Source organism: Macrobrachium rosenbergii, chromosome 11 (genome assembly GCF_040412425.1).
Source record: "Macrobrachium rosenbergii isolate ZJJX-2024 chromosome 11, ASM4041242v1, whole genome shotgun sequence".
Taxonomy (NCBI): Eukaryota; Metazoa; Arthropoda; class Malacostraca; order Decapoda; family Palaemonidae; genus Macrobrachium; species Macrobrachium rosenbergii.
This window is the reverse complement of record NC_089751.1, coordinates 34,287,861-34,310,819: the sequence shown is the minus strand read 5'-3', so window position 1 is coordinate 34,310,819 and position 22,959 is coordinate 34,287,861. Positions and strand designations below refer to the sequence as shown.

General features: G+C 34.4%; 2 protein-coding genes across 19 annotated transcripts in view; one reads left to right on the top strand and one right to left on the bottom strand.

The window, feature by feature from the left end:
* The window catches only part of RtGEF (Rho-type guanine nucleotide exchange factor), a 318,924-nt gene that overhangs the window by 55,537 nt on the left and 240,428 nt on the right, over positions 1-22,959 (top strand). The gene's annotated exons all lie outside the window — the stretch shown is intronic.
* The window catches only part of LOC136843310 (PDZ and LIM domain protein 1-like), a 127,463-nt gene that overhangs the window by 63,778 nt on the left and 40,726 nt on the right, over positions 1-22,959 (bottom strand). For all 16 annotated transcript variants that reach the window (XM_067111563.1, XM_067111547.1, XM_067111550.1 and 13 more), the window contains exon 2: positions 6,378-6,526. In XM_067111563.1, the coding sequence (XP_066967664.1) occupies positions 6,378-6,526 (149 nt within the window). The remainder of the gene's footprint in view (positions 1-6,377; positions 6,527-22,959) is intronic.

Here is a 22,959-nt window from a genome sequence, read left to right as displayed (position 1 = left end):
TCAGGTACTTTTTAATAGAGCTTCAATAGAGCTAAAATCCCCATCATCTTACCATAATGTTTTGGCAGTTAATAGTTGGTTTTGAAAGAAATATATTAACAGAACTTACTTTTACTATATACTTTTAGCAAGATTATTGTTTATGTAGGTTTGACAGTCACAGTTATTCCGTAACGTCTCGATTTCCTCGCGCTTTTTGGATACACAAATCATTTAAAAGCATTGACGCCGAAAGGGGGACAGGTGGAAAAGCTTTCACCATACTTGCACTGATCTGAATCCTGCCCCAGAACTTGGTCTCTCTCTCCTGAAGTTTCAAGGACCAATATATACATACATACATACATACATACATACATACATACATACATACATACATATATATATATATATATATATATATATATATATATATATGTGTGTGTGTGTGTGTGTGTGTGTGTGTGTGTGTGTGTGTGTGTGTGTGTGTGTGTGTGTGTGTGTGTGTGTAATATATCTTCGGATGTATGCCATGGCAGTAGCCCAAGGGAAAACTTGATTCCTTCCTTTGTGTACAGAAACTCATGGATGTTTACAACAAAATTGCAGCTTATGAAAGACTGTCTAAACAGGAAACATCGCTAGATTTAGGATCTGGGTTACCGTACCCGGAAATCTTCTATGCGTCTAAAAGGCACTTAAATATAAGTGTAACAGTGTGCATGTTATTTGATATTTGAATGTTTGATTTGTGTTTTTTTTTTTCTCAAAGAAAACATTGCCAAAATCATATACTGTTTATTGAATTCAAATTGTGCCGTTTTTTCTTATTCAATTTCTTTCTATAACCAGTCAAGATTGAAGAACAGTAAAGCTAGAAAATAAAATTCTTGAATATTTCTTAGAAACAATAACGTAGAGGAAATATTCGTAGCTGTCTCAGGGTTCATCTTCTGAATAATAATAATAATAATAATAATAATAATAATAATAATAATAATAATAATAATAATAATAAAATAAATACTAACAACGATAATAATTATTATGATTTCTTTTCAAAAACTTGTGACCTGTAGTAACTTTATGTATTGATTGAACTTAGTATTCGGGTGCATAAACGTATCGTAGTGAAATCAGAAGACGTCGAAAGGATTCAGAGCAATTCTACTTAGGTTATTTTAAGTTGAAGAGGTGGAAATGCATTTCCTTGATAATTTACTTTTTTGTGCTTTCGAATTGGTCAAAAATCGAGTAGTAAATCGCGTTTTGGTTAATTAGGACACGACCATATAGTACAAGTCTCAGACTAAACACTTTTTTTTTTTTATGTAAGGCTCACAATCTCAGTTTCCTTCAACATACATGCATATATATATATATATATATATATATATATATATATATATATATATATATATATATATATATATATATATTACCACAGGTGAAAAATAAGAGACGGGGTGTGGGTCCTGACCGGTTTCGACTTTATATCAAGCCACTGACGAAGGACTGATCAGTCCTTCGTCAAAGGCTTGAAATAAATTGAAACCGGTCAGACCTACACCCCATCTCTTATTTTTCACCTGTGGTAATGAGTGATAAATGAATCACGTACAAAAGTGATAGTAATCATATATATATATATATATATATATATATATATATATATATATATATATATATATAATATATAATATATATACATATATGTATATGTATAAATATATATAGGTGTATATATACAGAATATCTGTGTATTTATATATTGTAAATATTGATTATCTCGTAAATCTTTGTCGCTTATTTATAGCAAATAAACAGCAAAGACTGTTGAAACAGTTCTGTGATTAAATGAAAAACGAAGTATGTAGAGGGTAAACACGCCAATAGTTAGACTCCTGCTGGGAAAGGAAACGTCAGGAAGACATGTAATGGAATGTAGAAAAGAAGGAAAATGAAAATCAATTGCCTGCTTAGTGCGAGGCGGGAAGGGTGGAGTTCGTATATGACTGGATGGTACGAAAGCCAGCTTGTATGAAACAGTAACCAAGTAGATTTGGGTGATTCTGCTCATGTTTTCGTTGACGTTCCCTTTCCCAGCAGGACTCTAACTATTGGTTTGTTCAGCCTCTCCCTACTTTGTTTTTCATTTCCTCACAGAACTGTTTCAACAGTCTTTGCTGTTTACTTGCTATAAATGGGCGACAAAAATTTACGAGATAATCAATGTTTATTTATAATAAATGAATACACAGATATTCTATATATATACATATATTATATAATATAATATATATATATATATATATATATATATATATATATATATATATATATATTATGTGTGTGTGTGTGTGTATATATATATATATATATATGAGAGATGGGTTAGTTAAAGCGTGAATAACTCTGAAATCATACGAGAAAGGCAATAGTTGTTAATTTGCGGAAGTGTAGGAACACAAAAGATTCTTAATATTCATAAAACGCCAGAGTATTCGAAAGATCAGAGGCGTAATGCAAAATACATATAGGAGGATGTGTTGCTGATGACGAAGGTGCATGAAGGAGGTATGGTAATCCACATGTAATTCTTCTTCTTTGGTTCAGCTATTAAAAGAAAGAAAGATGTCGCAGTGACTGCGGTTTGTTTGTTTCTGAAGCCACTTGCTCCTAAATAAGGAATCATCCTTATTATTATTATTCCGTATTCAGGATTGTTGTGTTAAAGAAAACATGACACCCACTAGACTAGATAATTAACTAGGGTTGGTCGCACAAATTTGTCGCAAAGGAAATAATAACAAGTATGAAACGGAATACTTTTTCATGGGAAGGACGTGTAACATTGCCTTTGACATGCGAGAAACTACTACTGGCCGTGTTCCAACCACATGTGGCATTTCATAATAGAAAAACACATACCAACGGTCTTGGCCGACAGTTTGGAAGAGAGAGAGAGAGAGAGAGAGAGAGAGAGAGAGAGAGAGAGAGAGAGAGAGAGAGAGAGAGAATGTACAGAAATATATATATATATATATATATATATATATATATATATATATATATATATATATATAAATATATATATATATATAAATTATATATATATTAAATTATAAATATAACATACATATATATGTAATATATATATTTATGTTTATATATAATATATATATATATATATATATATATTATATGTGTATATATATGTATATGCATGTGTGTATATATATACTATATATAATATATGTATATACACACATATATATATCCACTTACATACAAACATACTCTCATTCCCCTTGATGGCTGTAACCTCTCAATTCGTAGCAAGGTCTTTTGGGATGAGGTTGCTATCACCATGCACTATAACACGCAACAATCGACCGTATAATTTCACTTCTTAGGTCAGCAGGGACGCAATGGCCTTTTCAGGATCAACTCTAAATCCCACACCCCCCAGAACGTTCTCCCAGCTTTCGAAGTTGCGGTAGACACACGCACACACACTCATACACGTATTCTTATTACTCGTATTAGGTTTCAGTACGGGATGGTATAGATTCCAGGTTCTTTAATTTACAAATTACAAGCTTTCGAAGACATACAGTCGTCTGATTTAGGTACCGAAGAAGAAGGCTGTATGTCTGCGAAAACTTGTACTTTGTAAATGAAAGAATCTGGAATCTATACCATCTCATCTTATTGAAACCTAATACGAGTAATATGAATATGTATACACAGTGAAGTTGTGTGGCTATTTTGTGAACACATATATATACATATGTATATGTATGGTTTTTTATCATACATATGTGCGTGTGTATGCTGTTTCTGTGAATGACCGTATATACATCATACCTGTGGTTGCTGAGATTCATGGGAACAACGACCCTGATAGCCATACTTCCCTGTATCCCATTACACTAATCAAACAAATATTAGTATATTTATATATCGCACTAGTAATCATCGAGGTACATGTATATACACACACTGGCCTCATTTTTGTTTTGACCATAGAATATGCCGAAGCTTTTAAAGTGAGATCGAATTAATTACGTTTCCTCTCCCTGTAGATGAGTGTTAAGAGTTTCCACTTATGACGATTATTTGAAACGACTGTTGTGGTAATACATAATTCCTTACCGAATAACCAAATACTCAAAAAATCTTTTTTTTTTTTTACCTAGTGTCTAATTCTACACACAAATATTCCTCAGTAAACCATATTTCTAATAGTTGGCAGTTCCTAAGATCAAAGCAATAGTAACTGCCACGTTCACCCTTCAGATAATGAACATAAAGACAACTGTCACATCCCCAGCTCCTTCGTATACCAGCAGTTAGTCTACCCATACCACACACACACACACACACACACACACACTGATTCTCACCTGTACGTTGCGCGCGCGCACACTTGCATTCATTGGACATTCTCTTCATTTGCATCACCTCTTCCAAACCATCTAGCCAGTACTTGTCGCTCTCCCTATTGACCTCCATTTTAAAACTGCAGAATTATACGCCATTGTCACCAGCACGTTTTTCATTCAATTAACGTAGGAGAACCTCGTCTCTCGGCTCCTACTTTCCACCTGTGCTAACCTCTATACCCATCTTTTCCAAGTCTGTAAATTTCCGGCTCTTTTAACTATTCTCCCTCCTGTTATACTATGCAAACCATTCACCCCATTGTCTTTCATTTATTTTCTTCCATTCACTTCAGCATCCAAGCTTCATTTTTGTAGAGCTGAGACAGTATCCATGTTCATCGTTTGTTGTGAGAACCGCTGGGTCATTTACTTTTTTTCGCATTAACACCTTTCCTCTAAAAATCTTTTTCTCAAAGGCCCCCCAAAATCTTCATTTTTCGATCTTTGCCCTTGACGACCGTATGTATTCACTTAGTGATAAATACTGTAGCTTGTTTGGACTAGTATGGTAATTTTATCATTTCCTTGCCATTCCTTTGTGAGTATAAGTATTATTTCAAGTGATAATGATGGAATCTTTGCTCTTCCCAATTTTATTTAGTTTCTTGTATATATAGACTCAGAAAAGAATGCACTGTGTATGTAACATTGAAGTGACGCACTTTCCATTATTTTGTTAGGAAAACATCCTCTCAACAGATGGCGTGTGCATTCTCTTTGACCGTTGGCTTTGCTCCATTAGTGAACGGAAGTCTTGAAAGTAACACTAAAAATTTGTCCCCCTAAGAGAAAAACTCCCTGGGTGTTTTTGCGTTGCCGCTTCCGGGTTCTTGCTGTTTGTTAAAGGGTAAGCGCTCTCTCTCTCTCTCTCTCTCTCTCTCTCTCTCTCTCTCTCTCTCTCTCTCTCTCTCATTATATATATATATATATATATATATATATATATATATATATATATATATACATACATACATATATATATATATTATATATACATATGTATGTGTTTGTGTGTGCGAGTGTGTGTGTATGTGTATGGGTGTCTGGTTCTGTATAATGTGTATTTTGCAAGTTGTTAACGATAAGCCATTTTAGCTGGGCGTTTTTAGATGAAAACAAGATGGAATTAAGTATGCGAATAACGAAATGTCTGCTCTATATATATACAATAGACATAAAATATTATTTCCTGATATGTTGCTTCTTATTTGTTACATTACATATATATATATATATATATATATATATATATATATATATATATATATATATATATATATATATATATATATATATATATATATATATATACATACATATATATATATATATATATACACACACATATATATATGTATATATATATATATATATATATATATATATATATATATATATATATATATATATATATATATATATATATATATATATATATATGTGTGTATATAGGCTATAGACCTGTTTGTGTTTTTGTAATATGATATTTTTAAAGAGTATTCAGGGTACGAAAGCATGGAATAATCTAAAGCATTCTTAAATGTGTGTAATTACCCTAGTTACCTAAGTTCGGTTAATAATTTCTTTGCGTCATAAATTCATACTGCGGTAGCTACTATTGACTGATGTATTTATTTAATCTTGTCTCTGACATTTTCCACCCGGAGGATAACTAGGTTACCTGTAAAGGCTATCCTCTGGGATAGTTACCTATTGGCCGATAAGATTTAAGATATAAAGAAAGGCGATTTCTGCCTGTGACAGTCAACTTTTGGCGCATACTACAAAAGGTGCGATTGAGTGATTCGTTTCAATTATAATAGTTAGTAAGTCGTGGTAAATACCTCCGCCTGTGACGATTATCGTAGATAGGACTAGCTAATGATGGATATGTTTTTACATAGATTGAAATACTTGTGACTGAGACACTTTCACAACTGTAAAAGTTACCTTTTGACATGAATGGCGATCTGGTTTCCGGCATTGTTGAAAAGGTCCGCCGCCTGCTGGTGGGTTATGCCTTTGGTGTCGGTACAACTGATTCTGGTGATGATGTCGCCCTTCAAGAGCGTGCCGTCGGCCGGGCTCCCCACTAGTACCTGAAGGAGGAAAAGAAAGTGAAAGGAAGATCTGGTAGTAGTATTTTTTCTTTCATTTGATATTTAAGACGAATGTGGATTGTTTAACACTGTTATTTAGGCACTGCATATAATGAAATCTTGACAAAATAAACAAATATTGAATTCATACGCGCAGGTAATGCAGTTATCATTTAAACGTAGTAGTTAAAATTGCATACATGTACGTCTGTTTTCAAGGATTTTCTTTCTTGACACAAACACTATCGAATGTTTATATCCTGAAGGGTGATCGCTTGTGCAGAAGGCACAAAGATATCCTACGGAGCTAAGCTTAAAATTCCAGTCCTCATAAAATTGTTTTCAGCGCTCCTTGTTAAATTCTAGTTGCATGTTAGTCGAAGCTCTTAATAATTTTTCGTGTATTATCTTCTAGTGTTTCTCTTGTGGCACTCATCCTCTTTTCAGCAGTCATTTTTATTATTATTATTATTAATACTATTATTATTATTATTATTATTATTATTATTATTATTATTATTATTATTATTATTATTATTATTATTATTATTATTATTCAGAAGATGACCCTTATTCATATGGAACACGCCCGTAGGGGCCGTTGACTTGAAATTCAAGCTTTCAAAGAATATGGTCTTCATTAGAAATCAGTAACAGAAGGCAATGGGAATACAGAAAGAAGAGATCACTTGTTAAAAAAAGAACAAAACAGATTAACAAATTAATAAATAATTAGATAAAAACGTAATTAAATTTTATTAGAATAAAAGGAGTATGAATTTGGCAGTGACCATGTCTTGCTTTTCTTTCGGAAGGCACTCCATGTAAGAGAGCAGCTTCATGTTAACACAGAATATATTTGCTTAAGCATTTCTTATTTTAACCTGTTGTTTCTGTTGTGGAATTCACCCTTGGTTCAGCAGTCACGTATAAATATTATAGTGCCTTTCTCTTGTTTTCCTCACCGGAACCACCCCATATAAGGGAAATGGCTTAATATTAAATAAATCGGTGTGTACAAGTCCCCTTACAGTCCTCCGTTTTATGGCGCACGACGTCGAGAGAGGTAAAGGAGGCATTTTCCCAAGCCGTGTGTGTCCTTCCCCCCCTGGGAATGACCCTGACATCAGTTGCCAAAGTAAGCGGGCATTTGTGCACCCACCCCCCACCGATTGTAGAACGGGGTTTATTGATAGTGGCTGATCATTTCTCAGTGTCTCTGCCTATTTGTCTTGTTTTTTTCCTTCCTCTGTGGTATCTGTGCGGGAGTTATGTTGATGAAGACGAGAGGAAATAGTATGGCTATTTACCATGATTAATTGCAGTGCGGCTTGTCGAGCAAATTGGCACATTTTAAGAAATGTAGTTTGTTCATATTTTCACGAGGAAAAATTGCGAAGGGGAGGATATGTATGTGGTATGCAGGGGGCATACTGTTGACACCGGGTCTGTTGGCACTGTGCCACGCTGTCCTACTCCAACAACTCGCGGGTTGGGTGAAGGTCACACAAACAAACGCAAAGTGTTCCCGGATAAGCAGATGTAATATGTGTCCCCAATTTCCTATACATGAAAGATGCAACAGCAACAACAAGAAATAAACGGCTTAGCGCCGCTGTCCGGAGCATCGCCTCGTTAAATGTGGCGCCACCAACACTGCAGCGGCGTTCTTTCGGTGACCTTGCAAACGTCGAAGGGGTTTTGGTACACAGAAGCTAATTCACCGAGTTTCCTGCGTGCCACAGCTAGCGCTGATTGATTTTCGCCCTCTCTCCAGAAAAAAAAAAGTTGAAGAAGCACGTAAGCAAGGTTAAAACAGAAATGGTACCTGGTGAAAAGAAGTTAGAGAACGAAAGCGTCTGGGAATCACATGATATTGGCGTGAAGTCTCTTATCCGCCCCTAACCGGCAACTAGGCAGAGAGAGAGAGAGAGAGAGAGAGAGAGAGAGAGAGAGAGAGAGAGAAACATTGGCAGACAGAACATTCCTGGCAGTTTCAACAGTCTCAAAGCAGACACATGTGGCCTTTGAACGTGTTAATGGAGGAAGCATCTTCCTTCCTGTTACCATGTCATCACAAAAAAAAAGTATTGCCTGTATATTCTGCTGACATTTCTGCTCTATTGAGCTTTACTTGTAATTCCCATTGCTTTAGGGGTTCTATGCTTCTCTATGCATACGCCCGTCCACACGCACACGTACACACGTGTATATGTGTATATGTGTATATATATATATATATATATATATATATATATATATATATATATATATATATACATACATACATACTGTATATATATACATGTGTGTGTGTAATGTATATGTATATATACATATATACATATATATATAATGTTGTATAAATCACGAATATTAAGCCATAGATATTGTTTAATATCCAATTCACTATATCTTGGGTACAACGTAAACCCAAGGGGAATTATAATTGATAAGAGGTTCGTCCCCGGCAGGATTCAGATATCGATATATATATATATATATATATATATATATATATATATATATATATATATATATATATATATATATATATATATATATATATATATATCGTTTAGCACGCATTTAATTCATGGAAATTTTCTTTTAAGTACTTTTAAAACATTTCTAATTATATTTAAGCACTGTCGTAAACGCGATGGCATAAACATATACAATCTTACATACACACTTATACATATTATGTATGTGTGTGTATATATATATAATTTTGCAAGGTAGTTATAGAGTATATTTCTTGTTATTATATATCTCCTCTTGAAATAATACTCTCCACCATGAGATTGGTATTGAAACTAAGTCTATAACAAGCACAATGGCAGTGTCTTGTCTTCTCAAACAAACCAAGTCGAAGGCCAGGTGATCCTTAGGATTTGCGAGAATATGTACAGTACCTGGACAAGATAACTGTGGACACTGACTCACCCGGGAATTCTGTCCTGGTCAGAGTTATTGCTGCAGAAACAAGAACAGCTTTTAGATAGTTTAGTCATGCGCTATTTTGGGCACAGCACTACAGTGGTTGAGGGATAAGTAACTGGTCTGTATTTTGATCTGCTATCATTTGTCTTTTGCTGTTGTTGGTACATCCATTTCGAAAAGGTAGTAATTGGACCTCCTCTATCATTTAATAGGAATGTGATCAAGGATTAACTTACTTTATTCGAAGACCTCTGCAGTTTGAAAATAGTTGGGAATTAACAAAAACGCCTTGCCTTCATAGTCTTGTAATAGGCTTTCATAAGTGGAATTTCAGTGTGACTGATAATTTGCATTAAGAGTTCTCTATTATGGAGCAACAGCAATAACAATATTTTGTCAGCATGAGGACTTTTGTAGGCAAAATTAATATAGTTTGTGAAAAGCTTTATTTTGTAAAATCAGGAATTGCAGTTTTTAGATGTTTGTCTTAAACCAATTATTGTTTGGATTCAGTGTTCCTAAACCTTAGATATTTAGGGCCGTGCCACTAATTTTAAGAAACCGGGAAAGTGTGTCACACCAGATCACAAAAAAAAAAATCTTGGCGCTTGCTTAAGTAGGCCTAGTCCTTTTTATGTCAGACTTTCAACCACAAAACTTAAAATCACTCCTCTCCAAAGGCGTAGGGAGTTTTAGGAACATCATCGAAGAGAGAGAGAGAGAGAGTGATGTCATTTAAAAGGGCAGGTGGCCATTGGAAAGGCCTCTGCCATATCCTAAATACAATGGAGGCTATCAACCAGGGTGCCAAGTTGGTCACTGAACAGGATAACATTTTTGTGGGAAGGTGTAAATAACAGGGCGGTAGGTGTTCGTGTCTCCACAGAGAATATGTTCTTACTGTCATGAAATTTGTTTTTTTATAAATAACTATTTCTTCCATACTGCCAGAAAGGGATCGTGAAGTGGTTGACAGGGCAGTGATGAATTTGTTCATTATTGGTAAGCAGCCCATTTTTTTTTTTTTATTCATAATGATGATACAAAACTTGTCGTAGGTTTGAGTGATTCGAGATCACTCTTGAATCCTCAGCGTGTCTTTATATCTCCGTATGAATATGGCCGTAGGTCCGACCTTATGTAGGTGAATCTTGCTTTGCAGTAAGGTTTCTCAGTGTGATGTGGTAATGAAATAATTAGGATTTAGTTTTTCCTGCTCACTATATATATTTGTTGAATCGTTTACCTCGAAGCAAATATTCCTTTGAGTTACCGGAAGAGTTCATTTTTTAGACCGCCACTGATTTGGTGGACAGCAGCATTCCTCATTTGACTATGTTCATTGACTATTTTTTTTTCATTCATATTTGTTTCGTGTATTAGTTGAGTTGTATACTGCACAGTAAATATTCCTTTGAGGGCCTGGAAGAGTTCACTTCTCAAACCGCCACTGATTTGGTGGAGACGCGCATTCCTCAAATTACTCTATGCATTGACAATTTTTTTTTTCCTTCAATCGTAAGGCAGTGGATTTTTCTTTATCGCCTCGTCTGTTTCAATGAGTCATATTACCTCATTTCTTTCAAGAGCAACGTCTATAGCTTCCCTCTTTATTTCCTCCGTTCCCTTGATTCTCATCTTGGGCACTGAACTTGCCAGTTCCCTTTGCTCATAAAAATAAATTACTTCCATTTTACCACTTTTTTGGGGGAGGGGATTATTTTATATTGCTGTAATGATAGACTGCATTTTTTGAGAACTATTACTAGGCCGGTAAGTAAATATCAGAATAAATCTGGCAAATTATTTTAATCGATAAGGCATTTAAAATTTGCTAAGTTAATTTTAAGTTAGAATTTGATGGATGTGGTCCATCCATATTTCTCTCAAGTACCAATATGAAATTTAACATTGATTCCTCTTGATAATTTTCGTATGCCGTTTGGGTTTGTTAAAAGATTATCACTAAGGCGCTTAGTTAATTCTCCGATATTTGTAAATGCTACTAAAGGTTATAGATAAGCTTGAGAAAGGTTAACGGAAATTGCCCTACTAATATAATTAGATCTTTTTTTACACGTTTCTAAACTCGAAGAGGTTTTTCCTCTCATGTTTTTATTGATTTTACCGGGGCATTCTACTCTCTGTATTTGAAGAACTCTTCTAATTGGAAGTAAATATAATAAACCAGTCTTTCAGCGCAACTCCATAAAGTGTTGTAAGAATTAGTAAATAATTTTGTTCAGTAACAAACCGTTTTCTCTTATGAGAGGCTGGGGTTGAGTTTCTGAATCTCTCAGTGCAGCATTCACTTCGTGCATCCTTTAATTAGTGTGAATGAAGGTTGGAACCCATGTGCATAAAATCTCCACTGTTATATATATATATATATATATATATATATATATATATATATATATATATATATATATATATATATATATATATATATATATATATATAGACACACACACACAATGAAAGGCTCACTGGCAGCGTCGACCCTCATCTATGGCCAAACATACTGAGCCAGCAAAAGGATCTTCCTTTCCAGCACATCAGCTGCTTCATCTAGCCAAGTAATTTTTCGAATTTGTTTCTCTTAAACAGACCACTCTTCATCAAAGCACCAAATCATATTTTAAAGCATGCTAATATTCAGTACCGCATCGTTGACATATCTGGGTATTTCTCACACTTTCAATCCTACTCACACTACATATTCCATGCAGGCAATTTATCTCATATATTCATATGTGCATGTATGTATATGTATATAATTTATTATATATATTTTCATGATGTTGCCTTGTAAAATGTATGTTTCATAGTTTTGATATATTTACTCTTCTATTTATCATGTATTATGTGTAATAATAATAATTGTTGAAATATTGTATGTAGTGTAATATCAGATCTCAAAAGAATTAATGATTTAGTTAACAGCATAATTTAGAATTAATAATACAATTTTAATAGTAGCTTAGTATATGAGCAACACGTGTGTGTCATAGTGAAGGGTTTGTTTCACTTCAGCTGTCATCGCAAAAGATAAAGTGATGACAGGTCGAGATAACAGTTGCTACTCTGTTCTGGAAATCAACTCGGGTTTTTCGTTTTGTTTTTAAAAGCATGCCAATCATAATTAGCCGGTTTTGATCATGTAAGGATTTCTGTAAAAGCTTTGTCTCATACGAGAAGAAGACAAATGTTTTGCAGTGTTACATACATGGCTGTAATCACATATGTCCTTTTGAGAGTATACATATCCTGATCGATTACATCACCTTCCTTTGTCTAAGAACTTGTATCTCATTCCCAAAATGCCTTAATGACATCACTTCAGTGTTTTGTGTGTTACTGGAATCCCAAAAAATTTATTCATTCTGATTAGAGAGACCTTTAGCGGTGGTTCCTCTCTCTCTCTCTCTCTCTCTCTCTCTCTCTCTCTCTCTCTTTTCTTTCTTCAAAAGAGAGTAAATTTAATGTAAAATATTTGTGGTCACTAGTATTACTCTTAGCTTCTGAGATCTGAGTATAGGAAAATTGTAAAAATTTAATAGTAATGGTGCCAGACTAAAAAGTGTTTTGTGAGTCAAAGCAGCTGCAAAAGATTTTACAAAGGTGTTCACAAGCTTGTGTAAGGTAAAGTGAATTTTACTTATTACCATGGTATAATAAGGTATATTAGGGAAATCTTGTCTTAGTGAAATTATTATTGATAAATCTTTTGTGTATTTTTTGTGTTGTTCTGTTTGCAATCTCTAGTTTTTTTTTATTTAATATTGTGGTGATTTAACATTTATTTACTTAGCATTTTAAATGTTTCTTAATGATTTAGCATTGCATACTTGACTTAATTTTCATTTATTAAGATTTTCTTTACAAATCTTGAGTAATTCTTGATAGTTTAATTTTGCTTGATTAATTTAATTTCTTGATAAATTAAAGTTCTGTGATTTAGTTTTGCTTAATAAATTAACTCAAGAATTAATTAAATTTTTGTGTTGTTTTCAAGGAATAGTAATTTTTTTTAGATTGTGAATTCTAATTATAAATTTTGAATTTAATAAATTTTTTGTATTTAGCATTTTTAAAAACAGTGTTTCATTTATTGACCACCAGTGGATAGGATTAATTGTGTGCATAAGGCAAAGTGATAAACATGTTTTGTTCCTTTAGTTTTGATGAAGTGAATTAAGACCAGGGAAACAGTTAAGGTTGTATGATGGAGCAATGCCCTTTTACTCTAGTATATTTCTTGTTTAATTGTTGATACCTGCACTGCACTAGTCTTGAGTTTTTAAGGGATCACTGTTACCTTTTAGAGTACCCAGTCGTAATTCTTATTGTTATGAGAGTTCAGGTATCTGGCTGAAGTGAGGTAAATTTTCGAATTTTGTGATTAGTTGTGTAATAACTGGGTACTTGGTACACATCGTGACAATTATATATATATATATATATATATATATATATATATATATATATATATATATATATATATATATATTATAATATACCGATATATAATTATAATATACCGAACATAAATACTAGTTTTTAGATCTTCAGTTATAGGCCGAGTGATTATTCCAAGAAATGTGGGCAGTTATTACAGTCATAATTATGAAGTGTAAGCGAATTACGGTAAGCGTGATATTTGGTTTTTCATTGCTGGCAATCATGAAGATACTTTTAATCAGAACAAAATTTTCATATATTGTTTGCAGTGTACAAAAGTTAGTAGCTGGACTTTTTCCTTAGAGAAATCTGAAATTATAGTGTCGGTAAAGTAGATGAAAAAACACTTACATATATAAATGGTTTGTAGTTTTACCCTGCACCACTGAAAAAAGTGCCCTAGATAAAGAACAGCTGTTCATGTTTATTTTTTCGTGTGTGTCAGGAATGGGCTATTGATGTTTCTCTCTCTACCAACTACTCATCCACTGTACAGCTCAGACTCTCTCTCTCTCTCTCTCTCTCTCTCTCTCTCTCTCTCTCTCTCTCTCTCTCTCTCACACAGCTCTCCATATATATATGTGTGTATATATATATATATATATATATATATATATATATATATATATATATATATATATATATATATATATATATATGTATTGTGTGTGTGTGTAGTAAATGTGTATAGATAGAGAGGTAGACTGAAAAATAAGCATCATTCTAATTGCCCTTTTTTTTTTAACGGCACCCATAGAAAGCCCACCCATGCACAAAAGTCGTTCGCTGCTTATGGATTTTCTGTGGTGAAGATAGCCTGATATTTACTGCTGTTGCGTTAGCAGTACTTCCAGGCAAATGTAGGCATAAGGATTTGGGATACTAATACGCCACGCCTAATGAAAAGCAACTGATTAGTAAAGGGTTTTGGACCACTAGTGAGCGGGAAGAGTCTCTCATATGAGGCCAACGGCGATTTAAGTTATTGGTTTTGTAGGATGCTATGAGCATTTGCCGCTGTAGGATGCTGGGAATCATTGCTTCTGTAGGAAGCTGGGAACCATTTACTTCGGTAGGATGCCGGGAACCATTGCTGCTGTAGGATGCTGGGAACCATTGGCTTCCGCAGGTTGCCCGGAACCATTGCTGCTATAGGATGTTGGAAACCATTTGCCTCTGAAGGATGCTAGGAACTATTGGCTGCTGTAGGATGCCAGGGAACCATTGCTGCTGTAGGATGCCAGGAATCATTTGCTTCCTCAGGATGCCGGGAACCATTGCTGCTGTAGGATGAAGGGAATCTTTTGCTTCCTCAGGATGCTGGGAACATTGCTGCTGTAGGATGCCGGAAACCATTTGCTTCCGCAGGATGCCGGGAACCATTGACTTCTGGAGGACGCTGGGAACCATTTTGCCTACTAGCATTGGGGAATAAATCTCCAAATCTCGAAGGGGTGAAGGGCCAGGGATTAACAACACCATAACCTCCATCACTCTTGTAAAAACTCTGAGAGAGAGAGAGAGAGAGAGAGAGAGAGAGAGAGAGAGAGAGAGAGAGAGAGAGAGAGAGAGATTTGGCATTGAATACAGTTTTTTTTTTCTCAGGAGACATCCCCGTTTGGAGGAAATTGCTTATGCGTGAGTTTTGTTCTTTTCTACACTTTGATGAATGACTAATCTTTCCATAACGTTTGTATAGTTTGTATGTGTGTTTATATATATGTGTGTGTATATATATATATATATATATATATATATATATATATATATATATATATATATAAATCTGTGTGTGTGTGGTTGGGTTGGGTGTGTGGCTTTCTGTTGGATTTATATATGTTATTTGACTGTTCATGAAAAGACATGGTATTAATAAGAATTAGAATCTGAGCACGTTACTTAAAGCCCATCTGTTCTAAGAAATTTTCGTAGATTCATGTGTGCCTCACGATCTCATATAAGTGATTCTGTTCCAACCAATTATTCTTATCTGCTATCTAGATAAAAGTCGCACCAGACGAAAAAGTCTCATTTGTTTGAGTCACCTTTTTTCATATCTATTTTTGCATTCCCACTTTCCTCGCAAGACCTCATTTTCCTCTAACACTAACGCTAGCACGTACACACACACACACACACACACACACACACACACACACACACACACACACACACACACACACACACACGTATCCACACACACATACACACACACGTGTATACATATACATATACATATACATACATATATATATATATATATATATACATATATAATTAGACTAGTTAATAATGCCCCCTTAATTTCCCGAATTCCTTGCGCTTTTTTAATACTGAGAATTTGAGAAGTTAAGAGGGCATTGTGGCTAGTACAATTACATATGTATCTGGTAAGAAGTGACCAGTAGCTTTTACATATATATATATATATATATATATATATATATATATATATATATATATATATATATATATATATATATATATATATGTATATGTATATATATATATATATATATATATATATTATATATATATGTATATGTATATATATATATATATATATATATATATATATATATATATATATATATATATATATATATGTAATTTTTTAACGGTTCGTCAGTGGTGTACAAAGTTACAGGAAAAAGAGAAAAATGAAGAAGTAACAAATACCTAATTAGTGACAGGAGACTAATGAAGGGCCTTTTGGTGATGACGAACTAGACAAATCGTTAGTCTCTTGGAGAAACGACGTTTGAGATCATCTGTGTGTGTGTGTATATATATATATATATATATATATATATATATATATATATATATATATATATATATATATATATATATGTGTGTGTGTGTGTGTGTGTGTGTGTGTGTGTGTTATAAATTCCTAGTACAGTATTATTACAGTACCCTTAGAATAACTTGCAACGAAATGGAAGTTTTACTTGATAAATATGCCATGTGTACAATTAGTGACATACCGTCACACATTCTTAGGTATTATCTGTCATCTTTTCCGCTACGGATATTAATTCAGTAGATTAACAATTTGCCACCTGATGTCGGTTGTAAAGTAGACAACACGCACTTTCTCTCTCTCTCTCTCTCTCTCTCTCTCCTTATCCACCCTCGCACCCAAGCCAGCCTAAAATTAACTCAATTGGCTTGGAAAACACATCACCGAAACTCATCGCAGAAAAATGCTACGAAATAAAATGTTACAACAAATCGAATAGTGGACGAGAGATTCCCTCGAGAGGTAGGGAGGTGTGACGGAGGTGGGGTATTGTGGGGTTCAAGTGTACTGGGAGGGGCGGGGTGAGGAGAGTACAGTACCAAGGTTTTACAACAAATGACTCTGGAGGACTTGGCAGATGGGCTGCATTCCCAGCTCTCAGTCCCAGCGACATCTGCTCCAGGTCACTAAACAAAGCTTGCACAATCACGTGAGAAACCGACTTTGAATGCACTGGATAACATCTATTGTTTCTTTTCATGCACTTTACTGTAGATGCGTATTTTCAGTTTTTGGTTCAAATCTCATGACATGCTAAAAGGGAAAGATATAGAGAAGCGCTTTAGCATACACACACACATATATACATATATAAACATATATATATATATATATATATATATATATATATATATATATATATATATATATATACATATACACACACACACAATTGTATCTTTATGAAATTGTAGTGCAGAGAATGCTCGGCCAGCCGTCGTCGCACCACTCAGGACTGCTTAAATGCTATTGTCTTCAGAATCCCTCAGTATCAGCTAAGAGAGTACCGTTGCCCTTGGAATAAGAAGCCTAGGGATTGGTTGGACAGGAAAGAGCCCCCACCTTTCATTCCTAAGGGTCCACAACAATATTTAGAGCTCTTCTGCATTGTGACAGCGTGCATTCCTGTTTCAAGCCTTTGTCACTCATGGGGCGGCACTGTAACATTCGATCAAAAGGTTGTATGATTAGGGCGCTTGCAAGAAAGAGAAGGACTGTGTGTGTCAAGGGTAATGGGGTCGTTACTACAACTGAAGCCTATGTGTATGAAGCAATTGAAGGTGCGAAAGTCTCCTGCCAAGGTTGATTATCCTTGCGCCAGCCGTTGAGATATGAACATGGCAGTAACTGTTGCCTTGTTTGTTAAGATAATAACTCCGAGAAGACCAGAAGCCTTTTAATTCCTCAAGGGATAAGAAATATCTAGTTACTTGGTTTTATTCCGAACAAACCCACGTCCAGAAGTGCTGACGTATTGTTTGTGACCCGGGAAGCACTGCAAAAGAAGGAAGTTCCAGAATTCTGAGTGTTTAGATGTGACCGGAAAGCAGTCGCTAAATATTCGGCTTTTGAATTAACTTCATCACCACAAATCACCTGTCATCCAAGTAAGGATAATTTACATTTAGGGAGACAAGTTTGGAGTGCTAATCTGCGAGGGAAAAGAATACTGTGTCAAGAATCTAGCTGGATTTTAGTCTCTGTGGATGGTGTATATTGAAATCCTTTATTAAGACTTGTTGGATGTGGTGTCAGTAATATTAAGGGACCAAAAGAATTGTGTCTAGAAAGAAATGATGGAAATGGAAAATATTCATAACCCTTGGAAGTATCTTATATAACATCGAGTCAATAACACACGAAAACCAATAATTGCAGTAGATGGTGGGTAGTTTTCTTAATCATGGTCACTTTTCTTTCATAACCAGATATTTGTTTAGCGAACACTCTCATTTCAAGATGCGTAACTGTTCTCTCTCTCTCTCTCTCTCTCTCTCTCTCTCTCTCTCTCTCTCTCTCTCTGAAGTTATGTTGAAGATCGTGTGAAATATGTATGCTGTTTCCACGTACTCTTACGTTTTCGACTGCTGATTCATCTGAAAACTTCTCCTTCATTTATGTAACTGCAGCTGTTTTGTTTTGTTTTTTGTTTTTTTTTTCGCATGACATCACATATTTGTGCTGTGCCAGTTATGTTTGTTTGTACGACATTAATTTTAATATCTTACATTCAAAGTAAAAAATTGCTTATGAAATACAAAGAGGATTATTGCATTTGTAACCCTAAATTTATTTGTTTTTTATCATCAGTTAAAATCTGTGTTAGGTGGCAAGAAACAGACATTAAAGGAAAAAGAATATATTCTGAGAATCTTGAAGACGTAAAGAGCAGGCATATTTCGATTTTAACTGTTAACATTTCAAATATTGTTTAATTTTTTCATCGTGTATACCAAGTTCTTTTATAATGTACTGCGTGTTGAAAATTGCAGAAATGTCCGACGCACCCTCCCGGAAGTACAGAAAGAGATTATTTCTTGGAATAAAGGCCTCCTTGCCAGCATTTCTTCCCTGTTCATAAGGCATTGTGCAGCAGCCTGTACCATGGGAAGTATTTACAATTTTGTGTTGCCAAGCGATCCCCAGTTACTTTTCAATGAGACACCCTCATTGTCATTGATCCAACGTAGTGTTTTCAGAGTGTCGTAGCTTGCAATTGAGATCCAGGTGGACAAATTTTGTCTGGGATTCCGTACTTTAGTTTACTGTTAATCGGTATTAAAAATTTTATTCATTTGAAATTGTTGTTGAATAATAGGGACTGTAAAATCATGCCAGCAGCGCACTTAACACGTTGGCATTGTGATTGGCACCGATCGAAATTCTTGTTTATTTTTCAAGTCACATTTCGCCATGATATTTTCAAGAGGGACTCTTGAACAGGGTAAATATCACCGCTGACATATTTGAATAGACTGGCGTAATAAGATTTCATTTGGCATGGTGGGAAGTGGTCTCGGGTTTCGTCGGTGTTGATGAGAAAAATATTTCTCTAGATTGCAGTGGATGTTTCTTTGTTGTTCCTTGAAACATAACTCACTGTTCTGCATCCATAGAGGAAACAGGAAATCATTCCACGGGGTTGCCTTCTTTTTAACGGAAGATATCTCATTTTTCTCGTGTGGCTTTTTTTTGGTGGGGAGCTTATTTAGGGACAGGAAACAAATGGACTGCATAAATAAGGCATGGTCGACGATGTTGCTGAAAAAAAAAATGAAAAGCTGTTTTCTGTTAACTTTATGGTGAAGTCGGGACATTAAAAATGTTTTATTTTTCCAAGCACGACGCTTCCTTCAGTTAGTGTTTCTTCGTCACTTCACAAGATATTTTCGAATGTTTTTCATTCTTTCGGAGAATCGAACAAATTCTTTCAGTGCTATTGGCGTTCAAAAGTCACAATAAGTTCAAACGCAATTTGGAAAACGACTGTCTTCCATGACCGTTTGGCAAAATGAGATTTAAAGTTTAGCTGTAACAACAAGGCTTGAAAAAAATGAAAGCTTTCTCCCTCGATCATCAAGAAGTTTGCCAAAAGGCCGGGGTGTTGACAGTTTGTTGTAAGAGCCTTTATTTTGTTTAGTGTAACATGAATAACAGACATTTTTGGTTCATGTTCAAGCAGGGTTTACACCACCTAGGCAAGAGTTGCGCAGTTCGTGCGTGTTTTGCTTTCTAGAAAACACTCTTCTTGCTGACGAATGTTTTTTGTTTTCCCAATCGAACTATATATATATATATATATATATATATATATATATATATATATATATATATATATATATATATATATATATATATATATTTATATATATATGAGTGTGTGTATATATATATATATATATATATATATATATATATATATATATATATATATATATATATATATATATATATATATATATATATATGTACGTGTGTGTGCGCGGTGCATGTATGTGTACACATAGATATCCATATATATACTCGACATGTAAGTTCTAGTGATTTTTTTTATAAAGTAGCTTTGTGTATGAAATGGTTATGATCAAGCATTAAAACAGAATGCCAGAATAGTTTACAGCAACGCATCAACATCGATTAACCTGTTTTGCTTTTTATTGCTTGGCAGCGTGTTTGTGTGCATATATGTATTAGTCTATATATCGAACACGTCCACCTAGTTAGTCAGCAAATGTGGGTGGTGTAAAAACAATGTTGCAGCGGGGTATCCACATATTCAATTATCTTTGTCAATTAGAATCTCTCTAGATACGATGCTTGGGCTTTTTTTGCGCAGGGGTAAATAAACATAATTGTTAGTTGATTATATACATATAATATATATATATATATATATATATACATATTTACACATATATGTATACGTGTATAAATGTGTACATGTTTTTATATATATATATATATATATATATATATATATATATATATATATATATATATATATGTATATAATCAACTAACAATTATGTTTATTTACCTCTGCGCAAGAAGCCCAAGCATCGTATCAAGAGAGATTCTAATTGACAAAGATAATTGAATATGTGGATACCCCGCTACGACAATGCTTTTGCACCACCCACATTTGCTGACTAACTAGGTGGACGTGTTCGATATGTAGACTAATGCATATATGCACACAAATATGCTGCCAAGCAATGGAAAGAAAAACAGGTTAATCGATGTTGATGCGTTACTGTAAACTAAACTGGCATTCTGTTTTAATGCTTGATCATAACCATTTCATACACAAAGCCACTTTATAAAAAAAATCACTAGAACTTACATGTCGAGAAATTTTTGGGAATTTATAAAAAGAAAGCGTGAATTTCTTCGGAATTCCAGTTAATGAATTTTCACTCCCTATCATCCATTTATGCTTACATGGACTGACCGATAAGTAGACAGACTGATACAGTACTGTCATAATAAGACTAAAATCTCTACGAATGCTATTTAAGCGTTAGATGACCAGAGGTATGAAAAAATCTGTTACGAGAGAGGTCTGATATGAAAAGGATGATGATATTGGATAAAAATTCGACAAACAAGTACAAAGGTACGAATCATAATATCGACTCTCTTAGGGAGAATTGCCTCCCTACTTAGTGATCCGTCTTTTTAGGAGAGTCTACTTTTTCTCAGTTCAGTTCTTCTAAATAATTTTACTTGACATGTCATTCTTGAATTTTTGTTATCTCAATCTTTTATTTTTATCTTTCAGTTTTTAATCAAATCTTGAATGTATCGGTTTTTTGTTCAGGACAACAAGGAAATTTAAGATTTCAGACAAAAGAGAAACTCACCGACATACATATGCTTACATGATTTTAGGGCATATGATCATAAGCAAAGTTACATTAACCCTAAGTCGTTATCTCTTAGTTTTCCTGCATTTTCTTCAAGACCCAGAGCAGCGAAATATCCAGATCATAAGAGATTCCCTATGTAGGTCAAGCCTCCACAGTAGTAAATCAAGACAGTAGATTCAAGGCAGGTTTTATACCCTTTCCCATTTTTTTTTATACACTTTTACCGGTAAGGGATCGCTTGCAAGCCTAGTCTTTTTCACCGTTGCTCTCTTGGATGTGCTTAGGTGGATAATTCAGATTATTAAAGTATTTTTTTATTACTTATGAGACGAGTGCAGTTAAAGAGGTGACTTCTGTAAAGCAGTAGTTGTAATGGTTACACACAAATATATTTTATATGTATATACACACAACACACACACACACACACATATATATATAGAGAGAGAGAGGGAGAGGGAGAGAAAGAGAGAGAGAGAGAGAGAAGCGTGAGATACAGACAGGTACGAAACTCTATATGTGTGTGCTTTATTTTGCAGAGTTTGTTCAAGAGTTTTTATTATTCGCAGGTATAAAAACTTTTAAAGTGTGCTGTTTTATATGTATGTATATGTATAAGAGAGAGAGAGAGAGAGAGAGAGAGAGAGAGAGAGAGAGAGAGAGAGAGAGAGAGAGAGAGAGAGAGAGAGAGAATTTAGGGATGTCCAAACCTCCAGCTGTGACTGTATTGTGTGAATGTATGTGACCATTTATCACATACTGCTCTCTGTATACATATACGAAATATGTGGATGGAAGAGAGAGAGAGATAGATAGAGGGAGAGAGAATAGGTCGAAATCGGGGATTC